Source organism: Ciconia boyciana, chromosome 3 (assembly GCF_034638445.1).
Source record: "Ciconia boyciana chromosome 3, ASM3463844v1, whole genome shotgun sequence".
NCBI lineage: Eukaryota > Metazoa > Chordata > Aves > Ciconiiformes > Ciconiidae > Ciconia > Ciconia boyciana.
The window spans coordinates 2,534,345-2,556,438 of NC_132936.1; the positions used below are offsets into that span (position 1 = coordinate 2,534,345).

Here is a 22,094-nt window from a genome sequence, read left to right on the forward strand (position 1 = left end):
CTTTAAGAGGGAGAACCTCAGGTGTGTAGTTTCCATATGGAGCCTCTCCCAGTGCCAAAATCCCTGCCATAGCCGGGGATGTTTATGTAGCCCCATCTGACATCCCAAACTTGTTGCTTGATTTCCAGCTGGTCAGCGCAAACCTGTTCTGACAGCTGCCCTCCCGAAAAAATACACAGCTTCAAGGATGCTGCTGTTTCGTGGGACCAGGCAGACTTGTCGTCTTCCTTGTCCACATCTCTGGTTGCATTTGCAGAGAAGCAAGCGCCAGTCTGATCTAACACCTTGGTTGCAGAGGGAGCAGGGGATGGAGGCAGCCGTGGTAAAAAAAAGATGTGATTTATCCTGTTTATGCGTATGTGAATCTGCACACACACATAACTCCCTCTAAGGAGTCTTGTAAATAATCTTCTGACTCAGCACTTGTACACTGGTGCATAGGGGGAAGGGGCCCTGGTGTATCTGGTAATTTGCGGGTCTTAAGGGCTGATCTGGACAACTTTCTTAATCAGAGGATGCCCAAATTTGTCCAAGCTAGGAGCTGAAAATAAATGTCTGATTACAGAATAGTTTCAGGGATACGTGGTACCTGCTCATTGTTCCCCTCTGCTGGAGTTTGCCATCTCCCAAACTCTGCTAATGGAGCCCTCCCTAACTTCTATTAAGCCTAGTTTGGCTGATTTTTAATTGCATTCCTTACTACGTTAGCCACGGGAGCAGTCGCGTGTGCTGCGAGCCTGCAGACGCATGGGATAGCTGCTGCAGAAGTCTTGGCTTCTTGTGTGCTTTCTGCAGAAAGAAAAAGCCGTCATCAAGGTGGACGGGAAGCAGCCTGCTCAACTTGAAATGAGGATGTGGATATGGGTGGGATGAAGATCATCAGCTCCCAAGTGTGCAAATCTTGCCTTCCTCGATGGGTGGGGATGATGACGGTGGCACCTCTGGAGCCAAGTCCAAGTGGTCAGACTGATTGCTCATGATTTGGGAGATTCGTTAGCCCTTTTCTTCATGGAGAGGATCTGAACTCCTACATGCTGGAGTTCTACTCTATTCACGCGGAGTAGAACAGCAGTGTCCTCGTTGGGAGCTTTGCACCAAATGAGGTTCTGGGAAGATCCTACCCCTGAGGTCAGTGCTGTCCCCATCAGGCTAAGCTGCATTTTGCAGAGGGCAGTGGATCAGTCCTTGGGACAGCAGCAAGGAGAATGGCACAACCCTGGAGCCTCTGGCTAGGGCACTCCCCTGCAAAGCAAGAGACTTGCTTCACTGAATCTTAATAAATGTTCGGAGTCGGTGCCAAGAAGAGCAATTGACAGTGTTGTAAATCTGCATCCTCCCTGGAGGACTGCACTGGCAGGAGCTCTCTGCTTTTTCCTTCAAAGTGTAGACCGAGGTCAACTCTTTAGGCGGAAGAGGCAGATGCATTTGGCTCCTGCATCTTCAGTGCCGTAATTCTCAACTGCATGGTGAAAGGGAGCTCATGGGGTCTGCATTCCCACTCTGCCTATGGTGCTATTTTTCCCTAGCCCATTTGGGTTGAACTGGCACGTAGTTGGGAATGATGGAAACAGATCTTTTTCCCGAGAGCTTGTTCTTTGTCTCCCCAAATTATCCAGCCCTCCTAAGGGCATCCTTCTGTTTTTTTTCTGATGAAGGCCTGATGTGAGCTGTGAGGTTCCTGGTTTCTTGCAGAGTTTGCTCTTTGCCCAGAAATCAATCCAGTTCACTAAGTTGAACTGTCAAAACTTCTCCAAGGGCATAGACATTCTTCATGTTTTCACCATCAAATTATATGTGACACTTAATTTAAAGCTTAAGCGTAAAGCCTCACTAGCAAGGAGACTGCTGGAAGATATTGATTTTACTGCATTTTTGTATTTATGTATAAAAACGTACTATAAAGTATTGGTTAGGGGCATTATTGCTGGGCAGACTCTGGATTTATGCTCTGTTTTAGTTCTGTCTAACATTTTTGAGATCCATTTGGCTAACATAGCTATGAACAACACCAGGAGCAAATGGGCTTGCATAGAGTTGTGGGGTCTTGTGCTCCTTGAGTCAAAAAAACACCCCATGTTGTGGAACTGAATCACCTTGAACTGATTTGCTGAAAGGAGCGGAAACTTCTAACGTGGTGTATCGGGTGCTCGGAGGCATTTTAAGTCTTGCAGTTTGTCTCAAAATTTTGCTAACTGTTTAGGAGGTTCATGGTTTTGAGCTGGGGGCCATTTAGCTGATGACAAAGTGTTTTAAAATAAATTATTCCCAAGGAAAAGCCCAAGATAACCAAAATAAAGACAGCCAGAAATACACAGTCTGGGATAGTTTTGAGTCTGGAGGAGCTGGGGTTTGTGTGCAGGTCTACCACTGGTGCTCTGCTCAGTGTTGGGAGCCGTAACGTTTGCTCCCAACAAAAGCTGTAAGGGAAGGTGGCTTTTTGGTAAATGCATTTGTGTCTGTCTTGTAGCTCGATGGCTGATTGCGTGTCTTCCTCACTATTTTAATCTCCTTGGGTAAGGGTAACTGCTGACTCTCTGTTTTGCCGGAGCACAGCGTTTCAGCTTTGCTGAGAGAACATCTTTTGTTGGGTTTTGACAGAGCTCTTGGCTCAAGACTGTTGAGAAACAAGATTGTGGTGAAATTGGTCATTAAAATGATGGAAGGGCAGGAGGAACAGCCCTGGGTGAGAGATTGAGACCTCAATCTGTTTGAAAAAGAACAGGGAGAGGGTGTGGTTACAGCACTTGTGTACTTTTCTGGGGTGGATGAGGCCCACCAAGGAGCTGAAGGCAGATAATTCACGAGGAGCAAGTTGTTAATGTTTGAGAGTGAACATCTTAGAGGAAGGGTGGATTCCCCCACTCTTGATGTCTTCAAATGGAGTTGGGATGCCTTTCCAGCAGACATGCTTCTACTGGTGACAGCTCAGGTCTGAGGTGAGGTCCCTGTGACTTGGATCATGCAGAAGGTGACTTGAAAGTCCCTTTTGGCTTAACTTACTGCTGTCAGCCCCACCAGCCTTCTGCTGTTGGTTCTCCAGAAAGCATTTAGAGTTCAACCGGTGCCATGAAGTTTGAACTCATGGCTTTGTAATTTGGTCTGAGTTGTCATTTCACAGCTGTTTTATGGTGCTGTGTGATGAGTCTTCCAGAGGAAGGGTGGCTGCATCAAGTCTCCTGGTCCACCATGTAAGGAGATCACACAAGATTATCAAGATGACCTCCTCTGGTCTGTAAATCCCTGAATTTGGCAACATAACATGCCTCTTATCTGTATGTATAGATGTGTGGTCACCATAGTGTCTGCTGGCTTTCTCCACCCAGTCCCACACGTGGTGGAGGGAGATCAATTAGTTATTGCTGGAAGAGAGCTTTGAGATACCTGCGGCCGAGGACATGGCACAGCAAGGTGTCATTCAGCTGTATTTTAAGTGTGTGAAGTCATGAAAAATTGCTAAATCTCACTTAATGCCATGTGAGGGAGAAGATTGGACTTTTTTGTATTTTGCTGGTATAATAACCCTTCTTTTTTTACCTGGCCTAATAAGTGTCTGAGTACGTTTGTGCCTATAATGTCCATTTCATGCCTGAGAAATCTGGTGGTTTTAGAGGCCCATTGAAATGTAAAAACTTTAGAAGAGATAGAAATGTTTCAAGTCCCTGAATCAAATACTCTTCCCGTTCCCTCTAACCTGTTTTTACAACATTAGTTGCTTGCATTAAAGCAGAAAAGTTTCCCGAAAATTCACTTTTATCTTTCTCAAGAGTTATATTTTCTGTCTAATAATGCGATGCCCTCGTTTTCGCAGCTTGGGATGCGGTGTATGCGGTCAAGATCAAAACCTGGTCTTGCCTGGGGAGGCACTGTGCTTGATAGAGCGATGGGAGGAAGGTTTTGAATGTCGGCCCCATCATTCCCATCTCAGATCGTTGCCTGCAGGTCCCCAAGTGCTTCCTTGGTGTAGTCACCCAGGGGAAAGTGCAGGGATTTACAAAAGCCACTGAATAGTTGTCTGATGACAATTAGCTGCACCCTAAAAGTGTTGTAAATGAGGATAGTTTCTTTGAAAACAAGGCATCAGAGACAATAGCTTTAAGTTGCTTCTAACTTTTGCTGCAATTAATTGAATGTGCTTATCAAGGCTTGGAGGCATCCGGCTCCTTTGTAGCATCCTTCTCTTTAGGGAAGAGTTTAATGCCGGTGCACTGATCTCTCTATCCTCTGGGGTTCCCAATTTCAGACATTTGAGGTAGGATCCTCTTCACTTCTCAATTGACAGTAGTTGCATCATGTTATTGTTCAGCAAGTTACAGGAAAACAAGTCAATCAGCAAATTTGCTGGGTTTTTCCTTGGGATCTATTGATTTACAGACTGCTTAAATCTTAAATACTCCCAGATGAAAGGCAGGAGTACACCCACTATTTTCTGTTAAATGCAGAAGCTGAACACTGACACTTCCAGACCTGCAAAGCATCAGACTTGGTGGAGTAACCTAAAGCATGCCCGTTGCAGAACTTGTGCCGAGTTTTGCTACCTGTCCAGATCTTTACAACGCAAAAAGGTGGACCTGACTCCAAAGCTCAGATGAAAAACAGTCCCGACTTTGTTGGGTTGTTGAACCTCTGAGCTAAACATCACAACTTTACCTCTCTCTTGATTTGGAATAGCAGCCAAAGCTCAGATCTGGCCCTGGATTCTCTTTAATCTTTTTGTACAGTCCTTTTGAAGATGGGTGACACAAAAATGTATAGTTGCTGCAAGGGCTCGCTCTGGCAGTGGAAGAGCTTTAAAAGTAGCTTGACCACGAAATGCAGGACAGTGCTGTGGGCAAAACCTCCGTGCTGCCATTTTCAGCTTTGGGAAGCAGAAATGAGTTGATGGTTGTAGAGGCAGTACCTGAGTCTTTCCTGAGAAGCTGAGATGAAGACCCACGGCGAGTAGGAGTCTGACAAATTCACAGCGGTATCCACATCAGTGAGGCAGAGAGGGGTTTCTGCTCCTCAGCCTGGTGATTCTCACTCTTCTTTTGTCCTTTATCCATCCATACATCTTCAACTGGCAAGGCAGGACCTTGCCTGGAAAGCATGATATCAGTTTACTATGGACTCAGTCCAACTTCTGCTAATCCTAATGGGTAAGACACCCACAGAGTTCACTGAGATCAGGCTTTCTGAGGACATATCATTGTAACAGCAGAGACGCAGCGCAGCACGTGCTCTTTAGCAGAAGGCTAAATTATATATCGGTGCTGGGTTTAATAACTTTGCAAACTTCCTAGAAGGGGGGATCAGCAACGGAAGGAAAAAGTTGGTGGTCACGAGACTTCATCAGGAGAAACGGTGCTGCTTGCAGAAACCCATCTGATACCGTTGTTGAGCTGGAGAGAGTGATGACTGGTTCCTAACTGATCCAGGCTGAAATTTACTGGAGGGGCCCTTGCCTGTGTCAGAAACCATGAAGGCTCCTCTCAGGTGGTTTTTGCAATCACTGCCGATCCTGAAGTCTTCATGAAGCAGTTGAGAGCTGGTGTGTGGGGTGGGCTGCCCACACACTGACCAGGAAAGGAGCCGGCTACATGTGGGAGGCAGAAAATTTCCTAAGGCATTTAACCACTCACGTAATAAAAATGGATCCCATAAATGCCACGATGCACTGGGTGATTAATTAGAAAAGGGCTGGAAATGGGGGCTAATGGCTCTTAATTAAAAAGGTGAAATGCCCGTGTCCCACTGGAGGCATTCAGCGGCTCCCACCAAGGTCTGGTTTGCTGCCCTGTGCGATGTTCTTGGTCTTGTCATCGTATCGGTTTGCCAAAGTGCTCTTCAGGTCCAAAAAGCAACTCTGAGCGGGGCCCAGCTGCCCCGTCTAGAGCCTCATCCCCTCTTTCTGAGCCAGCAGACCTGGTCCTCCTGGTGCAGCTGCAAGAGCACTTGGGTTTGCTAAAGCCATTTACAGATGCAGCCGTGGCGATGCAGGCAAAGTTTTAAATTCTCCTTCTCGACAATTTGGGGACCACTCTTGGCTCCTCTCCTTTCCTGGTTGATGCATCCAGAGGATGCCCACAGCATGTTGGGGTTGGTGATGCTTCTGTGGAGGTGGTTTTCTCGAAGCCTGCGCTAGCCTCCTTGTGTTCAGGTCTTCCTTGGCCTCCTGGGCCAGTGCCTTAGGGCCATACCGTTCCGAACCTCCTGGTTTTTTGATTCCTGTCTTACCAGCTGCCTCCCCCAAATCAGTGTGTGGAGTTGCCTCCTCTCCCGCTTCCCTCCTCATCGCCCATTCCCACCGTGACTCCTGCAACCTCTTTTTTTCCAGCAGTTCCCAGATAGAGAAGATACCCCTGGGAGCATCTGCTGGCTCACGCTAACTCTGAAAGTAAATACAAACACCGTGCTGATTTTTGTCATGCTTCGCCACCTTGGGAGGGAGAGGGGGAAGAAATTCCTGTGCCAGCATTGTCTGTCTCTGCTTTTGCCTTCTCCTACGGGCACTAATTGCATCGCAGCCCTCCTGGGGTGGGAGTGCTGCCAGCTCAGCTCTGGCCCTGCTCCACCGCGGCTTAGAGCTGCATAATTTGTTCACCTCCCTGCAATAAATTGTTCATGCTTTTGATGGATCTTCAGTGAAATATTTTAATGCGTTCTTGTCGAATGTTCCATTTCCCCCCCCCCAGCAGCTATTGACAGATGAAAGCACTAACACTGGCTTTACATGGGAATTTAATCGTACCAGCTGTCATGCAGATCCCCGATACAAATATTTTCCACTGTTAATGGTTTCAGTGTGGGCTTTTTTTATGTGATCAAATGTAATCTTATTTAATGGAGTTTTATTGTGGCGATGCCTTATTCTTTTCACCAGGCTGGACTTTATTTTTAAATCAAGAGAGATTGTTCAGAGGAGAGCCAGAGAAAAACCTGGAGGGACTGAACAGGATGGGAAGCCCGGGATGAACTGAGTGACTATAGATCAGCCAGGGCAGGCAAAAAGTGTAAGAGCAAGGGAGAGAAAGGGTCCAACGTGGAAGGGGCAGTCAAGAAGAGGGAGAAGCTCAGTCTGGTTCTACATGTGTATGGCTGGGGATAAGGGAAATTGCACAGTGTGGGGGAGTTGGAAGAGTTTGGAGAGGGAGGCGTTGCAAACGAATTGTGCCTGAGGCAGAAATTGTGGGTAGTTGCAGAAACAATTCAGTTCCGATCAGCGCTGGATAAATGCTGCAAGGGTCACTTCTTCAGTGGCCATAGGAGAGACGGGCCGTGGCTGCCATGTTTCTGGCTGATGCTTCGTTGTTGCAGAGCCACCCTCCCTGCGCGCGAGAGGGCAGGCGGCTGCAAGCACAGCCGTTACAGCTGGTACCTGCCATCATGGGGACTGGGTTCGGCTTTGGCAGTCCTGCGAGATGGGCCCAAGGTGGCAGGTAGAAGGGCTGGAAGCCGGAGCTGGTGCCGGGGTGAGCTGATGCTTTTTGCTTAGAAAGCATTTCCTCATCACAAGGGCTACAAAGCAGTGCCAAAATGCTGGACTGCCGCAGGTGGAATGCGCAGCCCCAGCCCCTAAATCTCCTCTCTGTGCACATACAGCCACCATAACTATCGTGTGTTCATCTCCTAGGTTGTCCGCACAGAGAAAAACAGCCTGAACAACCGGTTCCTGCCATGGGATGAGATCGAGACGGAGGCCATCCTGTCCATTGATGATGATGCTCACCTTCGCCACGACGAGATCATGTTTGGGTTCCGGTGAGTAGCCTCTGTGCATGTAGTCTTTGGACCCAAACTGATGTTTTCTGCATCCAGGGTCTGCTCAGTTGCAGCATGGCCTTGTGGCTAAAGCCAGGGCCAGAATTAGGACTAGTACATCACTTCCCATGGCTTTCCAACTCCATTTCTTGGAGGGTAATACACAATAATGAACTGTTTAATGAGTGCAGGCGGGTGGGCTGATTTCAGGTTGTCCAGGCAACCTTGATTCTCACGCTTCCTAACCTCGACTTTCCGGCTTTTGCTGTGCTGATAATGTTCCCTTAATGGTTTTGGGGGTGCGTGGCTTCCTGGGGTGGAAGGAAACTGGAAAACAAATCCAAGAGGCTGTTGCACTCCATCCTTCATGTGCTGTTGGCAAGGCCAGGATGTTCGCAGACACTGCAGGACATGATGCTCGTGTGCTCACAGTGGGCTGCCGTCCTCTTTGCTTGGTGTGACATTGGGATGTGACAGCTATTTTGGCATTTTTTTCTGCAGAGCATGGGAAAGACAGATGTTACACAGAAAAGGCTGGTGCTGGTTGCTCTCATTCCCACCCCCTTTCTGCTCCAGCATCTACATTTTCCCTTGACTTTGCCCTGGCAAAAAGCTTTCTGATTACGGGGCCAAGGGAGAAAGCAGTTACGTGGGCTCCTGCCGTGGGAGGTTTTTGCAGGCTGCTCCTGCAAGCTTGTACAGCTAAACCTCACCGACTGCCAAAGAGGCTCCGGGGAGTGAGGATGGCATGAGGAGAGAGCCGCTGACTTGTTTGGCTGCGGCTCGTCAGCCCGCTGGGCCAGGAGCGGGGGCTGCGATTGCTAATCCGAGAGCACCCAGCAGCTGGCTGGGGGGCAGGAGACAGGGACCAGCCCTCCGCTTTCACTGAAACGTGTTGGCTCATGTTTAGGAGGAAGATTAAAAGGCACAAAATGCCTGGAAACCCAACAAGCTCTCTCTAAGAGATGAGAAATGAGGTGTTAAAGTGATTAAAGCAGGGGAGTAGGCGTCAGGACTCCTGGCTTCCCTTCCATGCCCGTTTCAGGCTCTTTATCTGAACTTGGCTGTTTTCTCCCCCTCTTTGGTCTCCATTTTCCTTCGCTCATGCACAGTGCCTGGCTGAGGCTTTACCGATTAGCCCTGGAGGGCATCATACAAAAATGGCAAGTGCCATGTATTATTCTCACTCACATCCCTGCTTACAAACACCTTGTTCCCACAAAGCCTCCCTGTGTTAACACATTCGGCCAGGGAAGAGACGATGTCTCGGCGACTGAGTGAACCCCTGCCCATAACAACTGTGTTTTGTTGAAACTTTGCTTTGGGCTGTAATTCTTGGGGCCAATAAACTCTTCTTGCTCTGTTTGCTGCTTAGGAGTGAGCTGGAGGTGGGTGCCCAAAGCAAACCTCTCTGAGGAGCACACCCAAAACGATTCTCTGGAGAGATCCTTATTTTTGTAGCTGAGCTGGGAAGGAAAAAGTGTCAAGTTCATAGGAAAGTGAGATGTGGGAGAAGTGAAAGGGAATGAGTAGTTTCAACTCCGGCTTTTCAAAACAATCACATTGGATTGACAGAAATCGCAGCAAACAAGTGCTTGCTGGGAGGATGGTGCCAGGGAAGCTGCTGGCAGTGTTAATTACTCAGTTTTCATTACCAGGTTATATTGGAGTTTCATTAATTTGAGTAGAGGATATAACAATAAAAACATCTTTGCTCCTGGCTGTGTCAGTAAGTGTAATAATGAAAGCTCAGGGCTCTTGGAAACTCGGTCTCGTCAGCAGCCTGCACTTGCCCTGCAGCCATCGCTTCTGTAGCTCTCCACGGGAACGGGGGCTGTGGGAGGAACCGGGAACTCGCATCTACAAGGGAAGAAAACAAAAAGGCCACTTTCTGCCTTATTTTGTGCCTGTGAAGAAGGGAAAACCCTTCCGTGTCCAACAGGCTCCCATTCGGGATTTGTTTCTTGTAGTCCAAAGTCACTCGTTTTGGAGGTGCAGCTTGGACACTAACCGTTAGCGAGATGGGATCGGACAATCCAAAGGAAACCGGCACCCCTGCCAGTGGAAGCTGGATTTATTTCCCAGGTTAGGCATTAGGTACTGACATTTTTCTTAATCATTCCTGCCAGTGTTGCAGCTATCCTGTGGGATTTCTCTCAAGGAGAGTGAGCTTCAGATGAGAGCAGAATATTAAGCAAGCCCACGCTCTCACATGTGAACCTCAGGATTTAATTCCTGCAGCTTGACTGCAAGCGTGTGCTAGGGTGAAGGATGGCTTATGGCCCCCATGGTTTTTCCCGTGTGGATAGAGCCTGGGAAGGCGCCGGGTGCTGGTTTGGGATGGGGAGCTGACAGTTTGGCACTCCAGATCTTCTGTCTGGAGACACCAGGGTCTTCAGCATCTCAGCAGCTTTCCTAAAGGGAGCTTGATGTTATCTCGGCTTTACAAAGGAGGAGACTGAGCTTCTGGGAGATGGAAGGCCCCAGGGATTTGGGGGAAGAGGCCAGGAGATGCTGGGTTCCTCCCAGGCCAAGCCCTGGCTGCTGTGGACTTTTTGTAGAGGGGAATAAGAGAGAAGCAGCGCTGGCGTGTCGTGCAGTGATGCCCCTGCATGGGCTGCAGCAAGCTGGTGGCAAACGGAAGTTTCCCATCTCGCTGGCTTTCACTGCCTCTTTTTCTGCCTTTCCATGCGAGGTCTTAAGTTTTCCATTCTCTGTGTAATTCAGAAACTAATTTTGGGCCACTGGGCTTTTTTGTTAGTTTTCTTTTAAACCTACAGAACAGCCCTTACAAGTTAGAAAATCCCTAATTTATGAGTTAGGAGCACTTTCCCTGTGAATAAGCAACTCGAACACGCCTCTAGGAGAGGACCAAGGTGAGAAGCTCAGCTTTGTACCGAGCAACGCTGGTCTGTGCTCACAGCCCGTGTGTGGGAGAGTTGGCTGAGGAATGCTTCAGTTCACATCTAACAGCTTTTAACCTTTAACAAGAGATGGTCAACAAATTCTGTGTGTCCGGTAAAGCCAAGATTTCTGCGTTCAGCCCTTTCCTGCACTACAGTAGGAAAGAAATGAGAGTTATCTTGGGTAGAGACCTTGTTCACGTGTCACTCGGGCAGCTGTGACAGCCGGTCGGTCTCTCCTACCGACAGTGGAGCTTCAGTGCTGTGGAGGTGGGCAAGCTTGTACTCAACAGCCTACATAACAAGCCGTCTTTAGCATGGTGGAATTTTCTGTATTTTTATTTAAAAAAAATAAATGGGCTTTAAAGCAAAGTGATTGGGGGGGGGGGGGGGGGGGGGACGGGGACCACCTGGGGGTGGTCCCCCAGGGCTCTGTGTTGGGGCCAGTCTTGTTTAATATCTTTATCAATGATCTGGACAAAGGGATCGAGTGCACCCTCATTAAGTTTGCAGACGACACCAAGTTGGGTGGGAGTGTTGATCTCCTGAGGGTAGGAAGCTCTACAGAGGGACCTGGACAGGCTGGGTCGATGGGCCGAGGCCAATTGTATGGGATTCAACAAGGCTCAGTCCCGGGTCCTGCACTTGGGTCACAACAACCCCATGCAATGCTACAGGCTTGGGAACAAGTGGCTGGAAGGCTGCCCAGCAGAGAAGGACCTGGGGGTGTTTGTCGACAGCCAGCTGAATATGAGCCAGCAGTGTGCCCAGGTGGCCAAGAAAGCCAATGGCATCCTGGCTTGTGTCAGGAATAGTGTGGCCAGCAGGACTGGGGCAGTGATCGTCCCCTGTACTCAGCACTGGTGAGGCCGCACCTCGAATGCTGTGTTCAGTGTTGGGCTCCTCACTGCAAGAGAGACATTGAGGGGCTGGAGCGTGTCCAGAGAAGGGCAACGGAGCTGGGGAAGGGTCTGGAGCACAAGGCTGATGGGGAGCGGCTGAGGGACCTGGGGTTGTTGAGCCTGGAGAAGAGGAGGCTGAGGGGAGACCTCATCGCTCTCTACAACTGCCTGACAGGAGGGTGTAGCGAGGTGGGGTCGGTCTCTTCTCCCAGGTAACAAGTGATAGGATGAGAGGAAATGGCCTCAAGTTGTGCCAGGGGAGGTTTAGACTGGATATTGGGAAATTTTACTTCACGGAAAGGGTTATCAAGCATTGGAAGAGGCTGCCCAGGGAAGTGGTTGAGTCGCCATCCCTCGAAGTATTTAAAAGCCGTTTGGATGAGGTGCTTAGGGCCATGGTGTAGTGGTGGGCTTGGTAGTGTTAGGTTTACGGTTGGACTCGATGATCTTAAAGGTCTTTTCCAACCTATATGATTCTGTGATTCTGTGAATTGCATGTTTTACCAGTGTTTATCCTTTTTGCCCAAGCGATAATGTATGTTGGCCATTCTTTGGATGAGCAGTTGCCAAACTTTTTTATGTATAGGCATCTCCATCACTTGCAGCCCTACTTGGGAGCCGGTCTGTTGGCGTTGAGGGCATAGTCCTGTGTGTAGTGGTTCTCAGGCAGAGCCGTGCTCATCTCCGGACAGGCTTCCCAGGTTTGTGTCTCACTGAAAGGCTTTGTGTTTGCAGTGTCTGGAGAGAGGCAAGGGACCGCATCGTTGGCTTCCCGGGGCGCTACCATGCGTGGGACATCCCCCATCAGTCCTGGCTCTACAACTCCAACTACTCTTGCGAGCTCTCTATGGTGCTCACGGGTGCTGCCTTCTTCCATAAGGTGAGATATTGTGGCCACACGGCCCTGAGCTTTTCCTTCCTTCTCAGAGTAACCAGAGTCTGTATGTTTGTGGGGTGGTTTTTTTAAAGAACAAATTTTGGAGCTCACCACTCCTTTTTCCTCCCTTCCTCCAAACTGAAACACAGCCAGCAACTGGTCTGTCTCCCAGCGAAGGGTCTCCTCGAAGAGAAGCGTGTGTTTGTGCCACATGAGAAGCATCATGGCACTGAAGCAGGCAGATGGAGCGCAGGGCCAAGAGCATTTCAGCAATGCTCTCAGTCATGGCAAGGGCGAGGCCGGCCACAGGATTGCCTGCCCTGCATCTCTACTGTAGCATCTTTAATCTTACTGACTCAAAGTGCTGCAAGGGGTAATTTGCGGAGAAGTCATGGGTTTCTGCAGCTGCCTAGTGGCACGGGCTGGCTGGTAGATGTGGGAGGTGGCTGGTTTATGTTGGAAGGGAGCAGTGCAGAAAGTGGCTCCGTGACGTGTCCCTCCCTGTATGGGAGAGGCAACAGTGGGCAAACAGACCTTGAGAAAAGGATGGGATGTTTTCCCAAGGGGACTGTCCTGAGCTGTCATATCGTGGTGGGAAGGTAATCCACCAGCTACTGCTGCCGTGCTGACTGCAGCAGCAAAACCAGCAAGATCCAAGGGGGCTGAAACCATCATTTCTCAATTTCTGAGGCTACAGAAGCCTCCGGACTTGGCAAGGGTGGTGACTATGTGGTAGATTTGCTGCTGCTCTGGCTACAGCAGATCTCCTAGCTGCAAGATTAACTCTGTTCTGTGGAGTCTCTCCCCTGGCATCCTTGAGCTCCGAGTCAGACATGTCCCAGCGAGTGATCTTGATACTCACCTGCCGTGCCACAGCTGCTCCAGGTCTGGTGCAGATGGCACCAGTGATGGGTGGGTGCTTCCTGCTTGGGACCACCTTGAGCAACGTTGTGCCTTTTTATCCCTTCCAGTACTATGCCTACCTGTACTCCTACGTGATGCCGCAAGCCATCCGCGACATGGTGGATGAATACATCAACTGCGAGGACATCGCCATGAACTTCCTGGTCTCTCACCTGACAAGAAAACCTCCCATAAAGGTAAAGCTCCGGGCGGGAGTTTGTACTGGGCTTTGCGTTTCTGGCGAAACAGTGGTTTGGTCAATGTCTTTGAAAGGCAAACAGCATGTTAGGAGGCTGCACTGCTCCGGGAAAAATCCAGCTCCTTTTCTCTCAGTGCAGCCTGGTGCAGAAGCTGTGCTGTGCAGCACGCGCTGCCCTTACCGAAATCTGGCTGCATCGCATCTCTGAAGCGCTGTGCTGCAAGAGTGATGTGCTCGAAGCTGTCAGCATGTCCCCTCTCCAGCCTCGAGGAGATGTAGTGTGTGTTCAAAAAGGTGTGAAAATTCAATACAGGCCTCAGAAGCAGCCAAGTCCCCACCATGGCAAGTGGGTGAATTGGGGTTTGACTTAGGCTGCAGCTCAGACTGGAGGGTTTCCTGGCTCAGCAAGGGCCCTTCTGAACAGCTGATCCCAAAAAGACAGATTTCCTTCTTTCCATAACATACAGCACAAGTAGGAATGATTTCCTTGCTGATTTTGTGTAGCTTTCCAGAGACATTTAGGCTTATCTGCGTGCAGAGGGCTGTTGCTCCAAACACTGCATCCCAGCTGAAATTTCCCTACCCTGTGATAACAAATGTCACAATTTTGAGCATGAATTTCGGATGCAGATCATTTTGCTCTTTATTGCTGCTGGCAAACTGCTCTCTACAGCCCTGCATATGTCTCACCGTCGCAGGCCAGCTGCCTTGGAGATGGGTCTTGGCCATAAATATGATGGGTGGGTTTTTCTGTGTGGTGGTGTTCCCATCTGGAGCTACTGTGAAGTGGAGGTTGTAGAGTTTGGTGCAGCTGAGAGGAGAATCAAACCAAAGCCAAAGGGCACTGCAGTGGGATGTCTGATGCAAGACAGACAAGGAGGCCCTTTAATCAACGGGTGGTCCCTCAGCACCTCCTGAAAACTGGAGCCCCCTCCAAAGATCTTACTCGGGGTGCCTAAAACAAGACGTGCCCCAAATTGCGAATTCTTCTGTAGCATCCATGGCCAGCAGGTCAAGGGAGGGGATTCTGCCCCTCGACTCCGCTCTGGTCAGACCCCCCCTGCAGTGCTGCGTCCAGCTCTGGGGTCCTCAGCACAGGAAAGACATGGACCTGCTGGAGCGGGTCCAGAGGAGGCCACGAAAATGGTCAGAGGGCTGGAACACCTCTGCTGTGAGGACAGGCTGAGAGAGCTGGGGTTGGTCAGCCTGGAGAAGAGAAGGCTCCAGGCAGACGTTATTGCGGCCTTTCAGCACTTAAAGGGGGCTTGTAAGAAAGATGGGGACAAACTATTTACTAGCACCTGTTGTGATAGAACAAGGGGTGATGGTTTTAAACTAAAAGAGGGGAGATTCAGACTAGATCTAAGGAAGAAGTTGTTTACCCTGAGGGTGGTGAGACACTGGCCCAGGTTGCCCAGAGAGGTGGTCAATGCCCCATCCCTGGAAACATTCCAGGGCAGGTTGGCCGGGGCTCTGAGCAACCTACTCTGGTTGAAGATGTCCCTGCTCATGGCAGGGGGGTTGGACTAGATGGCCTTTGAAGGTCCCTTCCCACCCAAACCATTCTGTGATTCTGTGATTCTATCTGTAGCCGGTGAAAGGAAAGGAGTTCCTTTCTCAAAGCCTTTTTTTTTTTTTTCCTGAAACAGCTTCTCAAACCTTAAACCAGAAAAAAGTAACTAAGCGTTAGTAGGTCATCGTGTCCCCCTTTAAGTCTCTGCTCTGACAGAGCTGGTGTAGACCATGTCCTTCCTTGCCTGAACACCCTCCAAGGGACACCCGGCAGCTGGGGAGAGCACGGCCAAATCTGTGCCCGGTCTGCAGCATGTCATGAAGGACATCAAGCCAAGTATCCCCACTCAGTGCCTTGGGCGCAGGCAGGGTGTCCCCCCGGGCCACGGTGTTGTGGGCAGCGTGGCAGTGACTATCTTTGTCCCTCTCATTGCAGGTGACCTCCCGCTGGACTTTCCGCTGCCCCGGGTGCCCCCAGGCGCTTTCGCATGACGACTCTCACTTCCATGAGCGACACAAGTGCATCAACTTCTTTGTCAAGGTGTACGGGTACATGCCCCTCCTGTACACCCAGTTCCGTGTGGACTCGGTCCTCTTCAAGACCCGCCTGCCCCACGACAAGACAAAATGCTTCAAGTTCATCTAGAAGCGGGAGGCAGCCGGGCGCCCTCGACTCTCCGAACTTTGGCCGGAGGCGGGGTGAGGGCAGAGGGTGGTTTTTTTGACGGGGCTGCGAGTGCAAAACACCTTTTGCTATCGACTCCAGCCTCCCTCCCACGGAGCAAAAGGGATGTCCTTGGTTTGGACGGGCACGTTTCCCTCTCCCTTCCCGCTCTCCCCACAGCGACTCGACTGAGCGACAGGGAACTCTCATGGCTTCTGTAAAGACACTCCCTAGGATCGTACACTGAGGAATGGCATGTTGGCTAGCGGCTCTGCCCCTTCGCTAGCCAAGGGCAACCATTCTTTTTAATTATAATTATTGTTATTTAAAATGAAAGTGTTTTAGATTTGCCGCGTGAGGCTTTTTTTTTTTCTTTTCTTTTCTTCCCCCCTGCCTCCACCCACCCCCTTTTCCCCTCTGGTTCTGTCTGCCCACTCGGGGGGGACCATAGCGAGGCCAGGTTGGAGCTGTTTGACTGCAGAGAGGTTATTCCCAGCATCAAGGCAGCTCCAGTCACCGCTGTTGTCCCCATCCGTTCTCCTGCAGGGCAGCCCTTGTCCTCCCCTCCCGCACACCACATCCTGGCTCGTCTTGCCCTGTGGCTACTACTGAGGACTTTCAGGTGTCATCTGGTGATGAGCTCTTTGCTCTGCTCTGTTCACCCCCCTGAGTCCTGCCCTCGGAGAGGGGCGAGCAGGGAAGAAGTTGGCCCCAGAGGGTCCTTCCCCGCCTCCCAGCACCGTGCCGGATCCCATACCACAGCCATGGGGGAGTTTGCTGCAGTCTCGTTCTCGGTGTCCTTTTCCACCCCACACGGCACAGTGCAGGTGCTGCTAAACCTCCAAAGACAGGGAGCGTGTTGGGGGCTTGGGAACGATCCATCTGCAGCACAGCAGGGGCTGGCAATGCCCCAGGCTCGTCCGTTCGAGCAGGCTGCCTCAGCCTGCGGTGTTCTACAGCCGCTGCAGCGCCAAAGGCAGCTGCGGAGAGTCTCTGAGCCTGGCCTGGCCCTTTCAGAAGTGCTTTGGGACCTTTCCTCCTGCACTTCAGGGCCTCGTTCCCTGGCCTTGGAGATCTGCTCCAGTAGCACCCTGAGATCAGCTACACAAGCCTTTGCTGATAAAATAAACCTCTTTCCCAAAAGCATCCAAGCGTGGACGCAGTCTGCCGAGAGCCGGCTCTTCGCGGTGCCTGGTCCCTGCCGGGGCAGCAGGCAGTAGTTCAGCTTTCAGTGCCAGTGCAGTGGGAGTCGGGGTATCGGGGCCTTCTCTTGAGATCACTTCGCATTTTGCAGAGTGGAGGAAGGAGAAGACACTAACCCTTCGTCTGTGCGCGGCCAAGCAGAGCTGAAGCGAAGCGCCAGCCCAGCCTGTGTGCGCCGGAGCCAGGGCTGCACCGTGGGCCGGAGTCCCCGCTCTGCCTCGTCCCTCGTCCCCCATCCCAGAGCGGAACGTGCCCACGTCGGGTTTGCCCATGGGCCTCAGCATAACTGCCTTAAACCCCCATCCTGTCCACACTCATGCCTGGCTTTGGGCTGCGTTCGAAGGTTAATCCCGCCAAGAGCTTTCCTTTGTGTGAACTGGGAGACGCCGCTGGGATTGCGTTCACGAGGCTGTTTTTGGAGCTGGTTTCTTTCCCACCAAAGCAAAACGTCGTTACATCCGTGTGCTCGCCCGACCTCTGTGCTCAATTTGCTGCTCCGTTCTGCTTCGATCCCAGCCTGTGACAGGAGGGAAGGACACGGGTTGCCCTCTGTTGTGCGATGTTCTCCCTCAACGCGTCCCAGATGTTTAAGGGCAGCCTGGAGAAGCTCTTGCTGGGTAGATGGGAAGGTGAAACTTGAGTGATTCGCCTCAATGTCCCCGGTTTTCCTGGCCCGACTTCCACCGTGGCAGGTTGCAGCTCAGCACCCTGCCGCAGAAGGCTGTTACCGCCCGGCTGTGTCTCTGGCGTGTCCCAGAAAAGGAGCAGGGATGGTCCGTCAGCAGCTCCTGGGCTCACTCATAAGGTCAGCCCTGTCCACACTCCTCTCCTGCAGCCTGCACCACGTTTTGGGGTGTGAAGTGGCCTCTCCAGCCACGTTTCAGCCATTTTTCATGTCAGCCCCACGGGTGGGGGTCACCGACACTCGCTCCTTGGGGAGGGGCAGGGAAGGGGCAGCCGTTCCCAGCAGAGCCAACAGCTCGTGCCTTCACCAGCGTTATAGACCGCAGCGAAATACAGATCAACGTCTCTTTTCCTCTGCGTTGTTTTTCCTTTCCACTCTCTTTTTGTTTTAACATCAGGTGCTCAAAGTGGAGCATGTGAAGGCTCACAGTCTCCTTAGAATGCGACTGGAGACTCCTGCGAGGCCCCGAAACACCTGGGAGCATGTTTTCTGCCCCTGCTCCGAGTGGAAACAAGGCACTCGTCAGCAGCTGCACCAGCTTCAGCCCCCCTGATGGGCCTGACACTCCTCTGCCGCTGGATTTAATTCTGCCCTCGTTAATAGGTGGTTCGTTAGCAGGGATGCAGTCACTCATGTACAGCACAGGTCCCTGCTGTCAGCCAAGGGTGGAGGCAGCTCTGCCTTTCCCACCCCTCTGCCTGCACAGCAGGAGTCAAACGGGAGTAAGGATGGATGCAGGCGTGGATTGCACTTTATATAAATAGAGATACACTTCTCAGCAGCTTATTTTCAGAAAATCTTAAGGGAAATTTTATTATTCTGGTGAGAGACTGTAATACAGGGAGCTGGGAAAACAGGGACGTGACGTGAAGCGTTTGCGTTGCCGTTTGTGTCGTGGGGGCTTGGGGTTTGCCAAGTCTTGTTGCTTGGCTGCAGTCAGAGCTGGCAAGCCCAAGGTTGGGGGTTTCTTCTTTCCGTTGGTGCGTTTCAATTCAAGGCCAGTAGAAATGCAGAGATCAGCGGTGGAAATGCCCATTGTTCTACCTCCCAGGCTCTTAACACGCTCAACTTGTGCCCAGAGTGTTGGGTTTTTTTGGAGGATCCCCGGTGCTGCGATAGCCAGGGGTCAGGCTCGGAGTGGTTGTGCGGGGAGAGGCTGTGTGATGGGATTGCTGCGTGCATCATGGGATGGTTTCCTCCTTGCTGAGACCCCCCGAAGGGAAAGGATTTGGGGGTGAAGGGGTAAACGGGTGCTGCGAGTTGCTGATGGCAGCTGTGCGGGGGGGACGTGCTGGGCGGCAGCAGGGGTGGGAGGGACGGGGTGCCATAAGGAAACTAAATGCCAGGGAGAGCATCTCCTTCCCCACCCGCAGGGCCGGTGCTGTCCCTCCCCGTCCTCTGCTGCTGTGGCTCTTTCACAGATCTTCCCAAATAGACACCAAAACCCCTCTGGAGTACAGACTTGTGATTCACACCCCAACTTTCTGCTCCTGAGATATCCCAGGATCTGAGCTGTCCTTAGGCTTTCCTCCACCATCGGGGAGGAGAGGGGCATTTCTGGAGAGCAGTCCAGCCTGTGCCACCGTCCTGAATGTCCTCCCTCACTACCCATCGCTCTCTCCTGCGATTTTTCAGGGGGTCGCAGGGTAACTCCAAAGCTCAGGTTAGGTTGTACGATTCGTCCCAGCTCCAGGACAGAGCAGCCTGGGGCACGCAGTCTGTGCCGCCCCAGCCCCGAGGAGACGGGAGGGTCTCTCAGTGACTGCACCGTTCCCAAGGGAAAGGCCTTTTCCCCTTTTCAGTGTGTCTGCTGCTTCAGCCAGGACCGGGGATTGCAGCCAGCGGGTGCCGGGTGCGGAGCGAGGTCTTTCTCACGTTCGCTGTAAATAGCATCGTCTGCGGTGACACGGACACCCCCCCCCACCCTGTTCATGTCGCACAGCACAGCCCCTGCCCTCCCCTGCGCCGTGGTTGTGCTAACTGCTCCGTGAGCACCAGGTTTAAAAATAAAAAAAAAAAAACAAGAGAAAAGAAACACTCCTTCAACACGAGCACAATGTTGAGTTTTTTTGTAAAAGGATCCAATAAATGGAGAGTTTAACTTGAGAGCGTCTCCATGACTGCTTTGCTGGGTGCTGGGAGAGAGGGGTTGGGACCAGGAGGGGATTGCAGCAGCAGTGCTGTTCTGTGGCCCGGGGGCACCCCGAAAACAAGCAGCTCCCCAGGCTTGCATTTCCCGAGAGAGCAGGAGCAAGGGGCAGGTGAGCTGGTCCGGAATGGTGGAAACCCCTCAGGGATGGCAGCGTCTGGTGCTAAACCCCGCTGCATCCCTCGGTGAGCTCATGGCAGGGCCAAGAGAGTCCCCGGTCCAGCCCCAAGGGGGTTTGGAGCCTCATGTAGCTTTAGGGGACATCACATCCCAGCTGCCACGGTGACACAAGGCTGCTGGTGGCATCGGGGACGTCCAGCCAGGACAGCGGACCTGGGGGAGGCTGGAAACCCTTTGATTTCTGCATCCCCGGTTCAACCAAAAAGCACCTTTCCCAGAGCCCCCCTCCGCTTGCAGGATGTGGCCCTGGGGCCTCTGCCCTGCAGAGCGATGCTGAAAGCCACCACGGGAAGAGTTGTCTGGGTATTTCTAGGCAATGAAAATGGCAGCTGAGCTGGCGGTGGGATGGCAAACCTTCCCATCCCTGCCCTGGCATCCTGAAACAAGGAAATTTGGGGCCCATTTCCTACGGTGCTCACAGGCATCGCTGGCTCACGGGATGCTCCTGGCCCCTCTCCTCTGCAGGAGGCTGAGGTGGAAAAAACAACCGGATCTGTGTGATTTCTAACCAGATTTCTACCAGCTTCAAACCTGCGGGGAGGAGCGGAGGGGAGGAACAGAGCTGGCTGGGCCATGGGCCATGGGCTATGGGCTCCCCTTCCACGCTGGGCTGGAAATCCCACAGGATTTCCTGCACGTTGCTGGATTTCCTCTCTCTCCCTTTCTGCTGCTTTTTTTGGCCTTTCCTCCTGAGCAGCCGGCTTCCTCGGTGGTTGCTTGTTCACCTCTGTGTCACCTGCCCTTGCTGCTGTCCCCGAGGGAAATGCGCCCTTTATTTTCCCTGCTGCCTTGGGGTAAAGGCTTTTCCCTACCGGGAGTGTTTGTGCTTGGTTTTAGTTCCAGGGAAACCCCAAATTATTTTGATCCCAGGAGGGAGGAGGTGGGTGCTCTGCCCAGGGCCTGCCTCCCAGATGCCTGGGGTGTCTCCCCAGGATATTGCTGGAAGGCAGGGACATCGCTAACAGCGTAAGGGCACGGAAAACCACGCTCAAAGGCACAGACCTGGCTGCAGTGGGGGGACGCTGTTTCGGGGGTCCGGCTCCCCAGTGAGCCCAGCAGCATCGTGGGCACTGGCTCGACTGTAGCAGATTTGCTCGTGGGGCTTTTCCAGCCCTTACGCAGCAGATAAAAATCTCCTGTTAAAGCGAATAGTTTTTACAGCTGTAACTGATATGACCTTGGGGAGACAAGCTGCAGCATCACAGCTCCTGTCTGGTTTTTTGGGTTTTTTTTCCCCTATATGAGGGTTTGTACCTTGGGATGGGGGAACAGGCCCTGGGGAGAGGAGGAGGGGATAAATCCCCTAAGAATTCATTCCCTTCTCCCAGGAGGGACGGCGCGGGGGGTGGGGAGCTCTACACTCCGCTCCTCTACACTAAAAGTGCCCTCAATTTTCCCTTTCAGACGACACATTCCTTGTTTCCCTTCTGCCCATCCATGCCATAAAAGCAACCAGCTCCTGCAAGAGCCCAGGTAACGGACCCGCAGCCACCGGCGCGGCTGCTCGCACCCTCCCACGGCCCTGCCCTTATGCCCTGGCCATGCTGAGATGAGCAGGAAGAGGGAAATTACGGCTTTGATTTTTTTTCCCCCAGCTGGAAATGCAGAAAAACACTGCTGCAGGGCCAGACACCAGCAGCAACACAAAGCCGAGGTCCCGTTGGGTCCATCGTTCCCGGGTTAATTAGATGATCGCTTTTCCACCCACAAGCCAGGGCAGCCTGCGTACCCCAGCATCGCTTTCCTGTTTAAAAAAAAAAAAAAAGGCTTAAATTCAAGAGCATGGGGCGTTGTGGGGAGTGGGACTGGCAGGGAAAGGGGAGTGCTGGTGCTGTGGGGGCATTACAAATCCCTACATCCATATAATTTTTCAGAGTGCGTTGCTGGGCCTGTGCTAAGCGATGTGCGGGCCGTGCAGGATTTATACCCTCCGGCTTGCTGCCCGCGATGGACCGTGAAAAGCTTCAGGAAGAAAAATAGGATTTGTATCCCCAGTGTTTTAAGAAGTGATTCTGGAGCTGTTAGGATGAAAAGCAAAGGGCTGCTGCGTTCCTGTGGGTGCCCAATGCACAGCAAAGTTCGCCCATCACCTTCCTTGCTCCCTGGGTCCTGCTTTTAGCCCCGGGGCAATGGTACTCAGCTGTGGTGGAATTATGAAGCTGGAATAGAATAGAATAGAA

The 22,094-nt window shown here is 51.8% G+C and overlaps 1 protein-coding gene across 9 annotated transcripts in view; it reads left to right on the forward strand.

The window, feature by feature from the left end:
* The window catches only part of EXTL3 (exostosin like glycosyltransferase 3), a 158,157-nt gene extending 142,114 nt beyond the window's left edge, over window positions 1-16,043 (forward strand). For all 9 annotated transcript variants that reach the window (XM_072858222.1, XM_072858224.1, XM_072858229.1 and 6 more), the window contains 4 exons: window positions 7,610-7,737; window positions 12,278-12,422; window positions 13,391-13,519; window positions 15,470-16,043. In XM_072858222.1, coding sequence (XP_072714323.1) covers window positions 7,610-7,737; window positions 12,278-12,422; window positions 13,391-13,519; window positions 15,470-15,679 — 612 coding nt within the window. In that variant the 3' untranslated portion in view covers window positions 15,680-16,043. The remainder of the gene's footprint in view (window positions 1-7,609; window positions 7,738-12,277; window positions 12,423-13,390; window positions 13,520-15,469) is intronic.
* Window positions 16,044-22,094: the final 6,051 nt, after the last annotated feature.